The following is a 19,178-nucleotide window of genomic DNA, read 5'->3' as shown; positions in this document are numbered from 1 at the left end:
GGCAGCGCGAGGCTAGCAGGCTACAACAGTGCGAGAGGCACGAGAGTGTTGCACCAGTGCAGGATGGCACAAAGAGGTGTGCAACGGTGTGAGATGCAGGGAGTTGTTGCAGCAGCGTAGAGGTCAGTAGAGGGAGCACTTGTTAGCGGCAGAGGGAGCTTCAGCATCGGGAGTGTTTCTAGCTTGACAGGGATGTCAAAAGTTGGGTGGATCAATTACTTACTTCTCAGTAACTGAGTTGCAGTGTAGTAGCAGTATGCAGTAGCACGATGCAGCATGATGAGAGGGGGTTGCAGTGCAGATGCAGTGTTGGGAGGATGGACCAACAGCAGCACGGATGCAGAGGGAGTTTCCGTACAGATGCAGCAGTGGCAGTGACAGGGCCATGGGCAGCAGTACAGGATGCAGCAGTGCAGAGGATGTTGGGCGGGTAGGCCTAGCATCAACACAGGTACCGGTGTCGGATGATCGATGTGATACTCAGTCAGGAGTATTACTAGAGCACATTCCTCGCTAAGAGGGAGTGTTGATTTGGTGTAGCATCGGTGTGCTCTAGCCATGAAAATTAGTGGAGAGGCTAAAGCGCATGAGATCCCCAAAACCCAAAAAGCGTTTGGGCAGATTTTAATTGGTTTGGGACATATTAAAATAATTAATATTTTTAATGGAGTTCCTAGAAAAATAAAATATTAATGGGTATTAATATAAAACTGGGTTAGAATGTTCCAAAGGATAAGGATCAAGCCAAATCTAATCATAGCCGTTGATTAGAGATTTAATCTCGGCCGTTGAAGGACCAACAAGAAAAGTATAAGAAGAGGCTTGAGGGTCAGTTGGAGAATACACCAGAGTGATGTGTCATTCATTTTGCTAGAGTGGGGTTGCTAAGCAAAGTTGAATCAATGATCAGCAGCGAGGAGTAGTGAGTACGAGACAGAGAGGCAGAGACAGTACTGAGAGACCAGCGCAGAAGTAGAGAGAGCGAGAGCAATAGCTAGTTCAGGCCACGCAGAGCCCAGTAGAGACAACACAGAGGCCAGAGGGACTGCGTCATCCACGTAGAGGCTGCTGGAGTGACGCAAAGGCTCCTAGAGGCTGCGCAGTGCCTAAGAGGGCTGACACAGAGGCCAGAAGGGCTAGTGCTGAGCTTCAGAGTCGCCGGAGAGGGTTTCGTGGGACAGGTTTTCTGAATACCTGTTTCCGAATATAGAGGTATTGCTGTCGTGTATTTTTTCTCTGTCCGGTGAGCCGGTTAGGCACCCAGTTGTACTCAAGGAAATATTGCATAATTATATACTCTCAAAATAGCTACACCGATTTTCCCGCATTGGGTTTTTCTGGGGATATTTGTCCCAAAATAACGGTGTCACTTGTGTGCTTGTTTTCTTTCAGTTGTTGATCTGTAGATGTTGTGTCTGTATTGTGTTTTATTCGGTATTTAAATGTATTAAATAACTTGTTCAAATTTAAACAAGTAGAAGAAATAAACCAGCAGAATACAGATTAATTTTCTAACGGATAGACTTAGAAAATTCAACACTTATTTGGCCATAATTTCCTTTAACCAATTCGATTTCCCTTTTTCTTTCTTTCATTTCCAATTTTAGAATTTAGTTTGCTTTCTTTTTTGGTCAAGGAATTCTAGTGATCTAGTTTCTCTCTTGCATGGAATCCGAGTTAATTCTTTTTTCCTTTTTGTTTGTTTATTAATTTTTCCTGTTTGCCACTTGAGTTAAGATGTTGAATTTGTGCAAAAAAATTAGGGAGAATTTCAAAGATCGAAAGGAGGGAAAATGTGAGACAATGGAGTAGAAAAATTAGGAGAATGATTGGAGGGAAATTAGGAGAGATTTTAGGGGAAGAAGAGAAAAAATTTAGGAGGGAAATTAAATTTGCTCAAGTGCCATATCACCAATGACTCATCAAGTTCTAAGCTACATGTGCATCTTCAACTATTGCCATGTGTCCACCCTTCAAACTGTCACATCATGTTGCTAAAAGTAGACATGCCTAAAAATAGGCACTGCTAAAAATAGTAATATGTTTGCATGTTCACAATATTATACTCATTAGTCTCGAAATATGATGGGGAACTTGGATTTGCTATTAGCACTGCCATAACAAGACTACTAAAAATAGAAAATTCTTAGAATCGGATGAAACCACCATCATCAAACTCAGAGCTTAGTAGGGAGTTTGAATATGTAATCACTAATGCTTGGCTTTGATTACTAGAAATAAAAAGTTCTCAAATGTGGGTAAGAACAAGACCATTGGATTCATAATGCAATCAGGAACTTGGATGTGTAATTAGACCTGACATGCAACCACTGCTAAAAATAGAAATTATTTGAAATCTTTTGAAAGTTTGCCCATTTGGTTAATCTTTTAATAAGGAATCCAAATCTGCGATTAGAATTGACATGCAAGCATTGATAAAAATCAAAAGGGCTCACATATTGCTCATAAGTAGCTCATCATACTTAGAATCTCGTAGGGATTCTAAATATATCATTATTTCTGACATGCAAGCCTCTGGGCGAAACCTGCTAAAAGTAGAAAGTTCCATGCATGTCACTCGGAAAGGCCTCACTAGAACCCTGAGTTAATAACGACTCCGAACATGTGATCCATACTATCGTATCATCCATGGAACTCCCTCTCCTAAAAAATAGACAACTTGCTAAAAATAACAACTCTCTCAAAACTATACAAAAATGTGTTTGGACTATCACTGAATCAATCCTGCAACTAGTTATCCTAGGAACCAATCCCCAACCTATATTTGTATCTGTCTTTGAAAGTCTAGCCTAATGAAATGTGCTGTTCTTTTCCTTTTAAATTTCCAAGGGGCAAATTTTTAGGGGTTAATACTTGTTGAGATGAAGATACCAACTCATAGGTTCGTTTTCCACAGACAACGCCAAGCGAGAATATGGTTTTAGGTTGTGTGCGAGGGAGAGAATGGATGTGATTCTAGACTTCAGGAACGTGTGCACTGGCTTTTAGACTAGCTGTTCCACAACAAGCATGGAGGAAATCGATGAACACTTGGAGCCCACAAAGGAAATGGATGGGCACAACATAGGGACATGTGCCAGACTTAGATAGTTAGTCCTGCATGGAGGTACCAAGGCCTGTGTGAAATTTCCAACGATTTTGACTTGAGTGTGGCTAGGGTTTCTGGTGCACTAACACATACATAGAGGGATAGATGAGCATGCCTCCATGAGTGCTAAAGAAACTAACGTCTAAGTACTATGGATGAACATGGTCAACTTTGAGAAAGTAATGCCAAAGTTGTCAGACCATAATGCAAGGGTTATTGAGTGGGGTAGATGAGCACAGAACCTAACCTCTAATACCATGTCAGGCTAGGAATGAGTAACTCCTCACTTGCAATTTCTGTTAATTCGCAACTAGATTTATGGAAGGAGCTGACACCTTTGATGATTTCATGGTAGCATAATCTAGAAAGCTCTCATGGAATGTTCTAGTATGATCTAAAGGAGGAGTAGAAAAAGTTGGGGCAAGTGCAAATAACCCTAGATAATGCTATGGGATACATGAAGAAAATGTTGGTCAAGTTCATTCAAAATAATAAACTTCAATCTAAAACACCACAAAATTTTCAAGGGAATGGATGAAACTTACTACACCAAGAAATAATTGTTATGGTGGTAAGTTGCACTTCACTAGACTGGAGGTTGCAGTGGGGGGTTTTGGGAACCTAAAATTATCCAAGTTTAAAGGCAAGGTAGAGCCACATAAGTAAATCCATTTAATATGAATGACATTTAAAATGGATTAGACATCTAAATTATTATCATTTTCTGCATTCTAGTTACAAATTTTTTTCCCACCAATAATATCTAGAAACAAGAAGTATGGGAGTATGATATTAAGCAACCTATTCTTTTCTTAGATACCTCTATGGGATTCTACAAATCTATGGATTTAAAAAGCAAAAATTAGAGGTGACATGCCCAGCATGTCAATATATATGTTATCTAAGGGTCTTTATTAGTAGGTTATACACCTTCACATAACTGGGATTGTTGGATTCGATCATTTGAAGAATGGTTCTAAGGTTTGAAGTCTTAGTAGATGGTTCTAAAAATGGACTTGGCATGTATTCTTATCACGGATATCAAAACTGAAAATATTTTGAAACAAAAAGCATTAGAATATGATAACAAGCAACATATTCTTATGTCAAAGCATATTAATTCTACATAAGGAGAACCTATTTTTGTTAGGTTTTTTAGATCCTGGCACCCAGTATTCTGTTTCCAGCAATTACTAAGTGTAATGAATACACGGCCAGATTCCTAACTCATAAAAGTATAGCGGAAGCAAAATTACTTGATCTGCATCACACACACACATAAATAGATTTCTGCTCAATCACTAGTTTCTTCATTAATAAATTAATCTGAACCTACTTGGGCTCTTTTCCTGGGATAATGGCCCAGCTAAGAAAATACAATACTGATCACTAGCCTTGTTGCATTCTCTCGGACCCAGCACACGCTCACTGAGAAGCCTCTCTCAATCTTGTGTTGCTGTTGTGTCTTAGCACCCTCACATTAGGCTCAATTTATAACTTTCCGAGGCTAAGATTGATGGCCAAAATTAACTCGTCAAGTTAACTGTAGATAACTAACATAACTTTAGTTAACTATCCTATCTTTAGCTTTTTATACTTTAACTCAAGTACAAGTCATAAATTTAGCTTGCCTTACATGCACATCACATCAACATGCGTGCAACTCACTTGCACACTCTGCATGTCGAATGCAAGCTCCTAACGAGACAAATCAAGGTTCTTGTAGGCAAGACACATGACTAGAAGTACCTTCCCAGCTACAAAGCTCAACAATTTTTTTTATTAGAATTTTGTTGTAATAGAAATCAAATGCATTGTGGGTAGGAGCTCTGTTACCAAAATTGGGATTAAATCCCGATAAAATTGCTGTCATGAAATTTTCAACTAAATGATTTTATCGGCAAAGTTCTTGGCCAGTTTTTCAAAATTGAAAATATTGGGATTAAATTGTAAAGAATTGGGGGTTTTTCGAAATTGAAAAAAATGGATATTTTTGTACTTTTTAGTTTTGCCGAGTTTATGCTGTTTTTTTCAATTTTCTCTCTACTTTTACGACTTTTTCAACTTTTGAACCCTTGCCTATTTATTCTCGAGTCCGACTTTTGCAACATTGGGTAGGAGGCTTAACCCACTGGACATAAATACAATAAGAATTAGGAACTAGAGATTTTTGACATAGATGTGTTATGGTTGAATAATTGACAAATTTGTGTAGGTTAAGGGTAAATATCCATGGTCAAAGCACACTTAAGGATGGTCAGCCAATTACAATGGACCATGTTGACCATGTTTTTTCTTGTTTAAATTGTTAATATTTAAGTTTCATCGCCAATGGTTCTTAGCTTGAGTGGTTGGGATTGTGGCTTCATCCACCCAGGTTCAAGTCTCTGGAGGCATGCTTTAACATGTATTGATTAGGTTCGAGGAGCAGGTGGCCCCAAGTAGTTTCCACTCCATCCGTTCAGGACATCTTGGCTCTTGCTTAGTCATTGGGTCTTTCCAGTCAATTTATTTTATTTTATTTTATTTTTATTTATTTATTTTATTTGTTGTTGTTGTCGTCTATGTTTCATCAAATGTGAACTTAGATGTCAATATCCAAAGCTTATTTCTTTAATTGCTTTTATGTTGGCACCTGCTTGAATTGAAACTTGGAAAATTTGGTAGCAAATATAGTCTTTTAGGATATTTAAGGTTGGAAGAACATTACATGCTCACACAAACATGTTGGATTTGACAGCTGCAAGTATAATCAAGAGGAAGGCAATGATAAAAGAGTTGTCTGCTTTATACCATGCAGAATGCCTCTCTTACAGTCAAAAAGTATTGGACCTTCAACGGAAGTGGGAACAGGTTAGTCAGTTTCATTTGTTGAATGGAATTGAATAGCTCATTAATCATACTAAATCTAGTTCATGCTATGAGGTATTGGCTTTGTTATTTTAGCTACTATCCAGTTTCAGTGGATTCTTTGCAGCATGTGTAGGTTCTTTGTAATATTTGTGAAATTTACTTTAATGGTATGAGAGATTCACCATCAAACATCACAGTTTTATTGTTATATATTATTAATTTTATAAGAAACCACTTTACCCATAAGTGTAAAAATTTCTAGCCAGTATATATATCCCAATATAGTCATAGCATACGGTAAAATTAATGTGGTCTTGCTAGCTAGGATAGATATTTGACTTGTGTTTCCCGTTTTTCTTTATAGACTTCCAATACACATTGATACTATCTTGCTTCTTCTTATTACATCAAATATGTACAAGTACTTCAGGCGACTTGCTAAACGTAAACTAGGATTACTCTTTGAAATGAATATAATTAATGAAGAATCAAGCATTGGAACTTGGGAAGCTTGTGCTTCTAACTGATTGGTCAAAGATGATTTTTTGACAGACCTACTTTGTATCTAGCTTCGTGCAAAAAGCCTTTGGAGTATTCATAGAATTATTCATCAAAGCAGAGAAAAAGATTCAAAAAATTCCAAACTCTGACCTTCTTAAGAAAAAACCATGCAACAGTTCTTCATATATTATTTCAGTTAGTTAGCAATTTTGAATAGGATCTCCCTAATAAAATTCCCTGTAATCCTCACTTCCAGTACACTAAAATATGTACCTTAACTTCACAGCAAGCGACTTGTGGCCATTTTTTTTAACACTAACTTACAAATATGTATTCTACATGGTGTTATGCTCCTGCTTTATCCTTTTTGAAGGAAATGATTTCTAGGAGCATTCCACATTCAAATACAGGATTATAAATGTATAGAGTACAAAATAATGAAGAAACATGGCTATGCTAGCCTTCAAAGGTGCAGATTCCTCAGCATTAGACATCACGAGTTTATTGTTCTATGCGGTGAACTTAGCAAGCAATCATTCACCCATACCCATAAGCTTACATTCTGTAATATCCCTTGCCAAAATATGTCAATTCAACTTGGAAAAAAATTGAAAATTCCCTTTCAGGCATTTTGACAAACGCTTTGTATATAAACCTTTTTTCAAACATTTTGCAAGTAAATAATAAGAAGCCTTTATGGGTTAGACATTTATCAGACATTTTGGATGCAAACAAATATGAAACCCTAGCTTCAGCAAATATACTACACAAAATTCCCAAATAAATAGCAAGAACTGAGCCAATTATTTATTAATATTAATCATGAAACTACATACTGGACAGCTCATTTAAAATGCAATAATTTGATTTCTGGAAACTGTGAATAGCTCCTCACGATTTGGCTGGTTGAATGAAGCTGCTCCAATAAAATTGCAGCCTCTCCAGATTTGTGATCACATACAAAAAGCCACAGCCACCTCAAGAAAATACGACCTCCACAAGAAGTTATGGCCTACCCAAGAAGAATGCAGCTTCCTCAAGAATTTCGGCTTCCACTATGGATTTGGCCTCCACCAAAAATAAGAGCTGCTGAAAACTGAATGAATTAACTCTCTTTCAAGTTCCCTCGATCTTTGGCAAAATATAGCTTCTCCTTCAATATGAACACCTGTGAAGAATCTGGATGATTCCTCCCTTTTGACTAGCTAGGGTGGATGTGTCTCACCACTGAAACCAATCTTGATCAGCTAGGGTGGATGTGTTTCACCACCAAAACTAATTCTCACGAGGGTTTCACATCCTTTACTCAAAAGCTCCAAGAGCTCTCCAAAATTGACTTGAGAAAAATAACCAATGCATAAACAAATGTGAGCTCCAATTCTTTTTTTTGTAACTTTTTTTCATTAGAATACCATGGGTCATGAAAATCCATGGGCCTCTCCTTTATATTAAATAATATAAAGTGACTTTATAAAGTTTTTCTCTCTTTTACTCCCATAGTCACTTAACACCTTTTAATTTAATTATTCACTGTCATTTTTATATGTTGCTTTTGCATCCAAATGACATTTAAACAATTAAATTAATTGATCCCCTTTTTACCGGTTATAACCTATGAAAATTAAATAGGCTATGAGTTGTTCTCTAGAAGTGATTGTTCGGGAAGGGGCATCACAATCCTCCCTCCTTGAGATTGCTTGCCCTCAAACAATCCAGACCCTGGATATCAATACCAGTCTCAAACCCAATCAAATCTCTTCCAGTAGCACCTTTTCGACCTCTTGAAGCAAGATTTTCGGCCTCCTACTGTAGATCTGAAATTTCGGCCTCCCATCAACCACTGCTACCATAAGTGGGAGCTTTGATCTTCTTCTAGATCCCTCCTCTGACCTTCACTTGCCTTTCCTTGAATTCTGGGGCTTAAGAGTGACCCTTGGTGACCTTCGCTTTACCTCTTTCCCTCCTTTCCTCCAAGATCGAACTTGAAGATGGATGCTGTAGGTTTGCTGCAGAAACCTTAGTCCTCTTTAGCACATTAGAGAGAAAGATATCCCAAACATAAATCTCCTTTGCCCTTCTGCTTCTTCGCCGCCTCTTCCTTCCTCTTCCTTTGCTATAATGAGTGGTGAGTGAGTGTGCTTCAAGGAGGATGAACCCTCTTCTATTTATAGGCTTCTACAAGGGTGGACATGGCTCTTTGTTTAGGCCGACTTGCCAGCTGCCAAGTCGACTTGGTCTTGGAGGGTATTCGGACACTTTTAAAGACAAAAATAATTTTCTTTACAAGTTAAAATGTGTCCAGTGGGGTGTTCAACTTATGACAATGAACTTTTTGACTTTTGACCTAGGACAAACCCAAGAAGCACTCAATGGGTGCTTGACCTATAAAATAAAAGACCTTGAGCATGAATCCCATGCTCCAAAAATAATAACAATAATTTTCTTTCATTTCATAATTTACAAGAATAAAAAATACATTTCATATTTATGGAGACTGAACCTAGTTACACATTTTTCAACAGTGGTGAGTAGTGATGTTTTGTTGTAGAGGCCATTTAGAGCCTCCTTGGTTATGTGTTTTTGTTCTGATCTCTATATATTACATGTATTGGACAGTGCACTGGGTGCCATTTTGATATAATAAATATATTCATGAGCATACTTTGATTATACATTGTCTTCTGTAATATCCCTTATCAGGGGTATCCTTCAAACACAAGCAAAATGCAACCAGAGATGGACTGGGAGGGCATTTACCAGATATGTTGACTCTGAAAAGAGGACAAGATCTGGAGGCTACCTGGCCCTTTCCAGACTCTGTCTAAGAGCATAGGAGAAAAACACACAAGTGGTATGGTAGCCGGGAAGCTCAAAGAGATAAAAATAACAGTAGCGCAACATACAATAATGTATACATGGAATATAAGTAGATACTCGAGAAATGCAGAGAGAAATACTAAGCCATTTTATTATATTGAGTAATGGAAAGAGTACAAGAGGTGATCAGAAAGATAGCACCTCGACTTGCACAAGGCAAGTGAAGGAATACACTTAGAATGGCAAGGAAATGGCCTCTCTCTGAACTGCGTCCAAGCTGCCGGAGAACTGCTGTGTTGCTGCTAATGTTGGAATCAAGTGAGGATTTGGGGCTGGTCCCCTCCTCAGAAAATGCTGAAACTCTGGAATCAACCTCTGCTCAATAAACCCAGAAAAGCCCAGAAAGCTTTTCTAAAATAGCTGACCCCCGAAAATCACCCCCTTGAGGATCTACGCTATCCCTCAAGGCTCTGCGCTGCCCTTGAAGAGAATCCTCCAAAACTCTACCCGAGACTCTGCCAAAATCCTCCAATAAGCAAGGGCTGATCCCTTGCTCAATCTCCAAGCTCAAATCCTCCACATAAACCCAATCCGGAGCTCCTACCAAAAGAGACTACGTCCTCCCCTCTCAAGAATGCGCAGTCATCAAAATGCTCAATTCCTCCTCAACTCCATAAATCGTTCCTCCTGCAAAATACTGATGAAACTGCCTTGCCCGAGCAAGCACTCGAAGTCCCCCGGGGCTAAGGGTCAGATCTCCGAACGGAGACACTCGATGCATTAAACAGTGCTGCAGACAGGCTAAACAACCAGCGTGCTCTAATTCGAAATGACTAGCTCAAATGCAACATAATCTAATGCCCAAATGAGGAGGCTTCTCTCTCCTTTATAGCGTTGGCCTCTCTCAAAACCCTAAGGCCCACTTCCTCCAACGTAGCCTCTCTCTTGCCACGTGCTCCTTCTCCATCTGCGCAGTCCCTCCAAGTGTCTACGTGGGCCCCCTTCTCTACGTTGTCCTTTGGCCCCCTTAGCTCCCATTTTAAGTTACAACATTGTGCTACTAGGGAGTGACTTTATTCAAAAAGTGAGTTATGTTCTCCTTTCCTCACCTTTTTATTTATAAATAACTATAGAAGGCAAAATTGAGCAAAATCGAATATTCCAATTAGCTATGGTTAATTAGGAATATTACAGTCTCCCCCGGCAAAATGTTGCTTGTCCTCAAGCAACTGAAGTGATGGATGCTGCAAAATCCAAGTGGCATCCTCATCCGGTAAATTCTTCCACCTCACCAAGAATTCCCAGACCGGCCTGCTCCGCAGCTGCTTCACCCTGGTATCAATAATAGCCTCTGGCTGCAACACCAAATGCCCCTCATCATCCATGGGTGGTAGCTCATCTGTCACTGTCACCTGCTGCCCCAATGCCTTCTTTAGGCATGATACATGAAAAATGTTATGAATCTTGTTGCCTTGGGGCAGCTCCAATTCATACGCAACCTGTCCAATCCTGCATATCACCCTGTATGGCCTTTAAAAGCGGGGCTTGAGCTTCTCATCTCCCTTCTGCTTCAGTGACTACTATCGGTATGGCTGTAATCGTAGGTAGACCAAGCCCCCTACCTCAAACTGTCTCTCCACCCGACCCCTGTCAGCATACAGCTTCTGTTGGTTCTGCGCTGTAGCCATATTATCCTTGAGAGCTCGAAGGATATCCTGACTCTCTTGGATCCAAATCTTAGCTCTCAAAGCCTTGCTAGCACCAAACATCACGTCAGCAAAAGATAAAGGATGATATCCATACAAAGCATTGAATGATGACATACCAATGGACATGTGGTGTGTAGTGTTGTAGTAGTACTCCCCCAGATGCAGCCAGTTCAGCCATGCTTGCTGCTGCCCACTGACATAGTTATGCAAGTAGCCCTCCAGCCACTTGTTAACTATCTCTGTCTGCCCATCCGTCTGCGGGTGATAACTGGTACTCTGTGTCAACTCCGTCCCCACAAACCGGAAAAGCTCCTGGCAAAACCCGCCCATGAAACGGCTGTCCCTGTCACTGATGATGGTCTTAGGAAGACCATGTAGCCTGAAGACCTCTCTGAAGAATAGCTCGGCCACCTGTGCTGCTGTGTAGTGTGCGGATATGGCAAAAAAGTGTGCGTACTTTGTCAGTCGATCAACGACAACAAAGATACAATCCTTGCCCTGCACCATGGGCAACCTTGTGATGAAGTCCATCGAAATACACTCCCATTTCCCTTCCGGAATGGGAAGAGGCTGTAATAATCCTGCGGGATGGCTCATCTCCCCCTTGTTCCTCTGGCAAATATCGCACTCCCAGGTATGCTGGAGTACGTCCTCCTTGAGGCCCTTCCATGAGAACCTCTCTCTAATGGCCCTGTAGGTTTTGGTAAACCCCTGATGGCCGGCCAATGGTGAATCATGTGATGCCTGAAGTATCTTCTTCTTAAGCTGAGATCCCTCAGTCAAGAAGATCTGGTCCCTATAGTAGATGATCTCATCGACTACCCTGTACCTGTCATTCGCCACCTGCTGTTGAGGGAAATGTTCCCCTATGGCTTTTGGGTTGAAACCCTAGCAGACTGAAAGTTGTCTATACAGAGAAACACACATTCACACAGCCATTATGCTATTATAAGCAAATTCTATGATAAGGGAACGTACCTTAGGTCCTACGTTTGAGAAGGTCCTCAAGGGTCCAAACCCTTCTTCAAGTTCCTCTTGCTCCTTTGTCCTGCAAAACAACCAATTCCAAAGAACACAACAGTATATGGACAAAAACTTATAAAGAAACCATCTTCATGTTATAAAGAAAGGTAGTTAGTTATGAAATATAAACAACCGTTCACATATGAATTTTAACATGAATATCATAAACATAAAGAAGATTTATATCAGGAACCAAGACATGTGTTTCTCTTATTATAGACAAATAAAGTACAGAAAATGAATAATTTCACCTGAGTCACCTTCCGTAGGCTTGAAGCAAAGCTTCCTTCCAGATCTGTCCAGCCTCAAGCCTTTAACAAACTCCTTCCATGACTTACTCCATGATGTCACAAGTAGTGGATGAACATCAACACACAAGGAAATAAGGGTTTCCTGTACAAATGGGGGAAGTGCAGAAGGCACAAGGGTCTTCAGACCTGGTCAAGGGAAAAATCTCAGCATAATAACCTTTCTCTCTCTTCTCTCCTCCTTTAGGCCTTCCCATTGAGGTCTTTTTATACCTCTCCCAAAGTAGTTTTTTAGTTGGGAGTTGGTTGGGAACAGTTGGGCCACGGGCACTAACAAGTGATCAACAGGTAAACCCGTGATCTCCGCCCGAAATTAAGGAGTTTTATATTTTTTTAAGTGTTTTAATACATATACGCGGGTTGGGTATATGCCTGCCCGCGTATACACGCGTTTAACTCAGGGCAATGTCGCGTATAAGGGATAAAACACTGTTTTTTAAATTTTAGGACCAGGTCTGGAAGGAGGGGTTGCCCTAGGCCATGAGTGCAGCATCACAAACCATAAGAGTGAGATTTGGAGCTATAACACCTGCCCATCCAGAACCTCACATGCAAATCTGTCCTTAGAGTACTCTAGTAAGAGTCGAGCCTTCTAGTCTGTGTCCAAGCTCATAAGAGACAACGTGGCTGGTCTACATGAAAGGGCATCTACTACCATGTTGTTCTTACCCTTGACATACTCAATGTCAAAGTCATACACTTGGATCTTACTGACCCACTTTTGCTGTCTCTCCTGTAGCTGTTTCTGCTCCAAAAAGAACTTGAGGCTGTTGTGATCAGTCCTCACCCTCAACCTGTTAACCACTAAATACTGCCGGAATTTGGCCAATGCATGCATGATGGCCAGCATCTCCTTGTTGTATATAGAATACAACTTCTCATGCGGAAGGAGCTTCCGGGTCTCAAAGGCTATAGGCAGCTGCTCATAACCTCCTTGAGCCTATCAAAGGCTTGCTGCGCTGTATCCGACCAACTGAATGCCCCCTTCCTCACCAGATCTGTCAGGGGTGCAGCAAGCTGTGAGAAACTCTTGATGAACTTCTGGTAGTAAGTATAAATGCCAATGAATCCCCGAAGTTCTGTCACGTTCCTCGGCTCCGGCCAATCTCTGATGACCCTGATCTTCTCCTCGTGGACTCTCACTTCGTCCACCCCTATGATGTGTCCCAAGTACAACATCTCCATCAACCCAAACTCACACTTGGAGAGCTTGGCATAGAATTGTTGTTCCTCCAAGATGCGCAACACTGTCTCAATGTGCTGGAGATGCTTCTCCCAAGTCCTGTTGTAAATGAGAATATCATCAAAGAACAACTTCCTTAGGTGACTGCGGAAGATGTGATTCATGCAGGACTGGAATGTAGCTGGGGCGTTGGTTAGCCCGAAGGGCATCACCAGAAACTCAAAGTGCCCACAGTGACACCTGAAGGCGGTCTTGGGAATGTCCTTCTCCCTCACACGAATCTGATGGTACCGAGATCTCAAATCAATCTTTGAGAAGAACCGTGCTCCTCTCAACTCATCCATCAACTCATTGATCCTAGGTATGGAGTACCTGTTCTTCAGGGTCTTCTTGTTCAGGGCCCTGTAGTCAATGCAGATTCTCAATGTGCCGTCCTTCTTCTTCACCAACACCACGGAAGAAGCAAAAGGACTCGTGCTCGGTCGAATGTGCTCAAGAGCCATCAAGTCTTGAATGGCTCGCTCAATCTCATCCCGATAGGCCTTGGGATGCCTATAGGGGGTAGTAATCACTGCTTGTATGCCCTGCTCAAGCTCAATGGTGTGCTCAAACCCTTGGGCCGGTGGCTGTCCCGGTGGAATCTCCCCAAACATTGTGGCATACCGATCAAGGATGGACTATATCTCTGGGTGCACCGTCTGCCCTATAGTCCCTACCTCTGATGCACATAGCTCCACTGCCCACTCTACGTCTCCCTTCCGGAAGACTGCCTCCATCCGATGAGCCGAAACAGTCTGAGGTGGATATGTGTGTTGTCCCCGTATCTTCTCATGCCCCCCTGTCTTCTCATCATCCCACTCCATCTCTAGGGCCTTCCAATCTATCGTGACCTTCCCTAGAGTAATAAGCCACTGAACACACAATATCATGTTGGTGTCCGGAATATTGACCACGAAAAAGTGGTCAGTCAGTGTGTAGGTGCCCATCATCACTGATAACTTTGGGACATAACGAGCACACACCATGGTCTGATCTCCTAGGACCAAAAATTGAAAAGCCATCGAAGCTCTTTGTCTGTATACCTCTCCGCTCAACCATTTGTGCATCGATGAAGTTGTGGGTTGCCCCACTGTCAACCAAAACTGATATTCGCTAGCCACGTACTGTCCCCCGTATGTGCAGCGTCAAATACTTGGGAACTCCTCGCAATGTTGCAAGGGCCCCTTCGGTAGGTGCAAAAGCTGCACCACCTGCTGCCGGTGGTGGAGGTGCAAAGGATCCTGCGCAGCATGACTATCTCCTGCCTCCACATCATCCTCTTCATCCTCTTCCCCGCTGCTTTCGGAGAAGACCTCAATAAAATGTGCCTTTCCAGCAGCACATCTATGTCCCGATGCCCACGGCTCCTGACAGGTAAAGCACAACCGCTTCTTCTTCAACTCCCTCCTGGCATCATCATCAATATGTGCTTGTCTTGGATTCCCCTTTGGAGGCGGAATCCTCACATCCTTCCCCATAGGCTGGAAAGCCTGTCTCTAGGGGTAAGGTGTCCGGGTCCTGGGTAAGGCACCCTGTAAGTCCCAGGTCCTGCTAATAGCATCGTGGAATGTGGCTGGTCTAGTGGATTGGACTAGACCCCGAAGTGGCTCAGCTAACCCCTCAACAAACATGTAGATCCTTCGTGCCGCGGATAGATCTGGCACCATCACTGAAACCCTCAAGAAGTCTACAATGTAGGTCTCTGGGTTCCCGATCTGTTTGAGCCTCGTCAGCTCAACACAGTGTTGTTCCGGATCCCCCCGGTCAAACCTATCTATCAATCTCCTGGTGAACTCGGCATATGTCGTCACTGTGGAGTGTCCGAGTGTAACCATCCCATGGAACCACCAGCGATGGGCCTCACCATCCAAATGTAATGTCACCACCTTGATGGCCTCTATCTCCGACATCTGGTTAAGCTAGAAATAGATGTCCAGCTTCTCCACCCAAGACTTTACCGAACTGTTTGATGAGCCCTCAAACGTAGGCAAGTGGAATCTACTAGCTGTGCGGTGGGTGTCTCCATCATGATAATGCTGGTATCCTCTGTGATGGTTGTGGGGTCTACTATCCCGCTAGAGCTGAACAAAGTCTCTGAATGAGAGAGCATCCCTGAACTCCTGCCCATAGACCTGGTACTCTGCAAAATAATCGCCCATATGACCGGGCTCTGCCTCCTGCTAGGCTCTAGCCCCCGTGTTTGCTCCTAGGAAAGTGGGCATGGTAGAGCGTGTAGGGGCATGTGAGACCATTTGCTGAGTAGTATCACGTTGAGTGGCGCCCTCCTCTGGCAAATGGTGGGATGTACCCGATCCCTCACCAACCTGGAAAACCTGTGGGTTCTCATGCTGTCTAGCCTCCACCGCCATGAATCTCTGCCCCATCACTTCGATCTGCCTCGACAGATCCTGCATTGATTTGAGGAGCATGTCTGCAAATCTCTTCCCGTCCTCATCTGCCATCGGATCCTCCTGCTCTGTGTCCACCACAGGGTCCTCTTGTTCTGTGTTTACCACAGGCTCCTCCTATTCTGCATCCACCACCCGAACACAATCTCCCTCTCCGTAGGTGTTCTCCAACCTACGCTTAATATCTCTGTATTTCCTACCTTTGTATCAGATGTAGGGCTTCTCCCTCGGTGTCATAGACTGCTAGCTCCACAGGCTGAGCTAGATCTATGCTCTGATACCACTGTAATATCCCTTATCAGGGGTATCCCTCAAACACAAGCAAACTCCAACCAGAGATGGACTGGGAGGGCGTTTACCAGATATGTCGCCTCTGAAAAGAGGACGAGATCTAGAGGCTACCTGGCCCTTTCGAGACTCTGTCTAAGAGTATAGGAGAAAAACACACAAGTGGTATGGTAGCCGGGAAGCTCAAAGAGATAAAAATAACAGTAGTGCAACATACAATAATGTATACATGGAATAGAAGCAGATACTCGAGAAATGCAGAGAGAAATACTAAGCCATTTTATTATAATGAGTAATGGAAAGAGTACAAGAGGTGATTAGAAAGATAGCACCTCGACTTGCACAAGGCAAGTGAAGGAATACACTTAGAATGGCAAGGAAATGGCCTCTCTCTGAACTGCATCCAAGCTGCCAGAGAACTGTTGTGCTCCTGCTATTGCTGGAATCAAGTGAGGATTTGGGGTTGGTCCCCTCCTCAGAAAATGCTGAAACTCTGGAATCAACCTCTGCTCAATAAACCTAGAAAATCCCAGAAAGCTTTTCTAAAATAGTCGAACCCCGAAAATCACCCCTTTGAGGATCTACTCTATCCCTCAAGGCTCTGCATTGCCCCTGAAGAGAATCCTCCAAAACTCTACCCGAGACTTTGCCAAAATCCTCCAATAAACAAGGGCTGATGCCTTGCTCAATCTCCAAGCTCAAGTCCTCCACATAAACCCAATCCGGAGCTGCCACCAAAAGAGACTGCGTCCTCCCCGTTCCTCCTCAACTCCAGAAATCGTTCCTCCTGCAAAATACTGATGAAACTACCTTGCCCGAGCAGGCACTCGAAGTCCCCCGGGGCTAAGGGTGAGATCTCCGAATGGAGACACTCGATGCACTAAATAGTGTTGCAGATAGGCTAAACAGCTAGCGTGCTCTAAGTCGAATTGACTAGCTCAAATGCAACATAATCCAATGCCTAAATGAGGAGGCTCCTCTCTCCTTTATAGCATTGGCCTCTCTCAAAACCCTAAGGCCCACCTCCTCCAATGTAGCCTCTCTCTTGCCACGTGCTCCTTCTCCATTTGCGCAGTCCCTCTAAGTGTCTATGTGGGCCCCCTTCTCTACGTGGTCCTTTGGCCCCCTTGGCTCCCCTTTTAAGTTACAACGTTGTGCTACTAGGGAGTGACTCTATTCAAAAAGTGAGTTATGTCCCCCTTTCCTCACCTTTTTATTTATAAATAACTATAGAAGGCAAAATTGAGCAAAATCGAATATTCCAATTAGCCATGTCTAATTAGGAATATTACATCTTCTCTCTAATATTCCAATGCTTTGAGTTTGGAAACATGAATGAAAATCTTTAAAAATATGTTTTTTATTAAAAAATAAATATTTAATGTATTTTTTACAAAGACCGAGTCATTGAAATCAACTAGGCTAGGTCGATACCGAATTGGAGTTCAAGTCCCAGTCGACCCTCGACCAATTTCAAGTTTGAGTCCGAGTATGAGTTTTAAAACTATGGGAACAACTAACACCAACAGAGCTCAACCCATACTGCATGGAACATGCCACAACTGATCAGATCATGGACACACAGATCAAGAAGACTTGCCAACAGTAGATCCAGCTGTATTGAGTTGTCAAAGCTGGCCAGTTCTTGCACCAGGGCAATTGCAGTTGGAGATCTTGATGAAAAGGAGAAGCCATGGGTTTCCCTGTCTGACTCTGATTCTGAGTCTGAGCCTGATGATGTTGCCTTGTCTAGCAATAGTGATTAGTGATGTTTTGTTGTAGAGGCCATTTAGAGTTTCCTTAGTTATGTGTTTTTGTTCTAATCTCTATATATTACATCTATTGGACAGTGCAATGGGTGCCATTTTGATATAATAGATATATTCATGAACATACTTTGATCATATGTTGTCTTCTCTCTATTATTCTAATGCTTTGAGTTTGGAAACATGAATGAAAATCTTTAAAAATATGTGTTTTCATGAAAAAATAAATATTTAATGTATTTTTTACAAAGACTAAGTCATTGAAATCAACTAGGCTGAGTTCATACCGAGTCAGGGTCAAAGTCGGAGTCGACCCTTGGCAAATTTCGAGCCCGAGTCCGAGTTTTAAAACTATGAGAACAACTAATACCAATAGAGCTCAACCCAGACTGCATGGAACAAGCCACCACTGATCGGATCATGGAAACACAGATCAATAACACTTGCCAACAAAAGATCCAATTGTATCGAGTTGTCGAAGTTGGTTAGCTCCTGCACCAGGGCAAGTGGCTCACTAGGGACCAAGTTTAGTAGAAGTTTCCCTAAGGGGGAGGAATGATCCAAGTGGATATTGGTGGCCACCTGCCTATTCCACTTGGACCCCCAACATTGTTTCTTTTAGTTTCCTTAATTATAACACAATTTACTATTTTTGGCAGTTGTTTGGGTCTTGAACTTCCGTAGTTGTTTTGAGGCCCTAAATGACATTTTTTTGGAAAACGAGTAATCTCACAACTTATGACAAGGTTTTGCAGTCGAAAGTTGTAGTCCTCAGATAGATTTTTCTAACGGGGTATCGTACGCGTCAAATGGAGATCGTATGCCAAAGTTACGACCCTGAGAAGTTGATGTACCAATTTACCCCAATGATGCCCTCAAACTTTTGGCGCTTTATCTCCTAGGGTTAGGTTTTTAAATGTTTAGGGTTTTTCATTGTTTCTCAATAATAAATAGGGTTTCGAGCCTCATTGTAACACAATTCCGAAGGCATATAGCCACCACACCTCTTCTCAGAGATAAGCTACCATAGATAAGCTAGCATGTGAACAATTTTTAGTACTTTGTCATTAATGAATTGAAGTTTGTTTTCACTGTAGCTCTGTGTTTCTATTTATATATGTATTTCATTTCATTTCTTCATTAATTCAGATCATTTCCACATTTAGGTACAAGA

At 42.0% G+C, this 19,178-nt stretch overlaps 1 protein-coding gene across 1 annotated transcript in view; it reads left to right on the top strand.

Moving 5' to 3' along the window:
- LOC149228259 (uncharacterized) overlaps positions 1–19,178 on the top strand; it is a 142,761-nt gene that overhangs the window by 77,224 nt on the left and 46,359 nt on the right. The window contains exon 2 of the mRNA XM_089378127.1: positions 5,850–5,962. Within this exon, the coding sequence (XP_089234253.1) occupies positions 5,850–5,962 (113 nt within the window). The remainder of the gene's footprint in view (positions 1–5,849; positions 5,963–19,178) is intronic.

Source organism: Pinus tabuliformis, chromosome J (genome assembly GCF_031772625.1).
Source record: "Pinus tabuliformis cultivar Carrire ecotype Pingquan chromosome J, CPIR1, whole genome shotgun sequence".
NCBI lineage: Eukaryota > Viridiplantae > Streptophyta > Pinopsida > Pinales > Pinaceae > Pinus > Pinus tabuliformis.
This window is presented reverse-complemented; position numbering and strand designations above follow the sequence as displayed.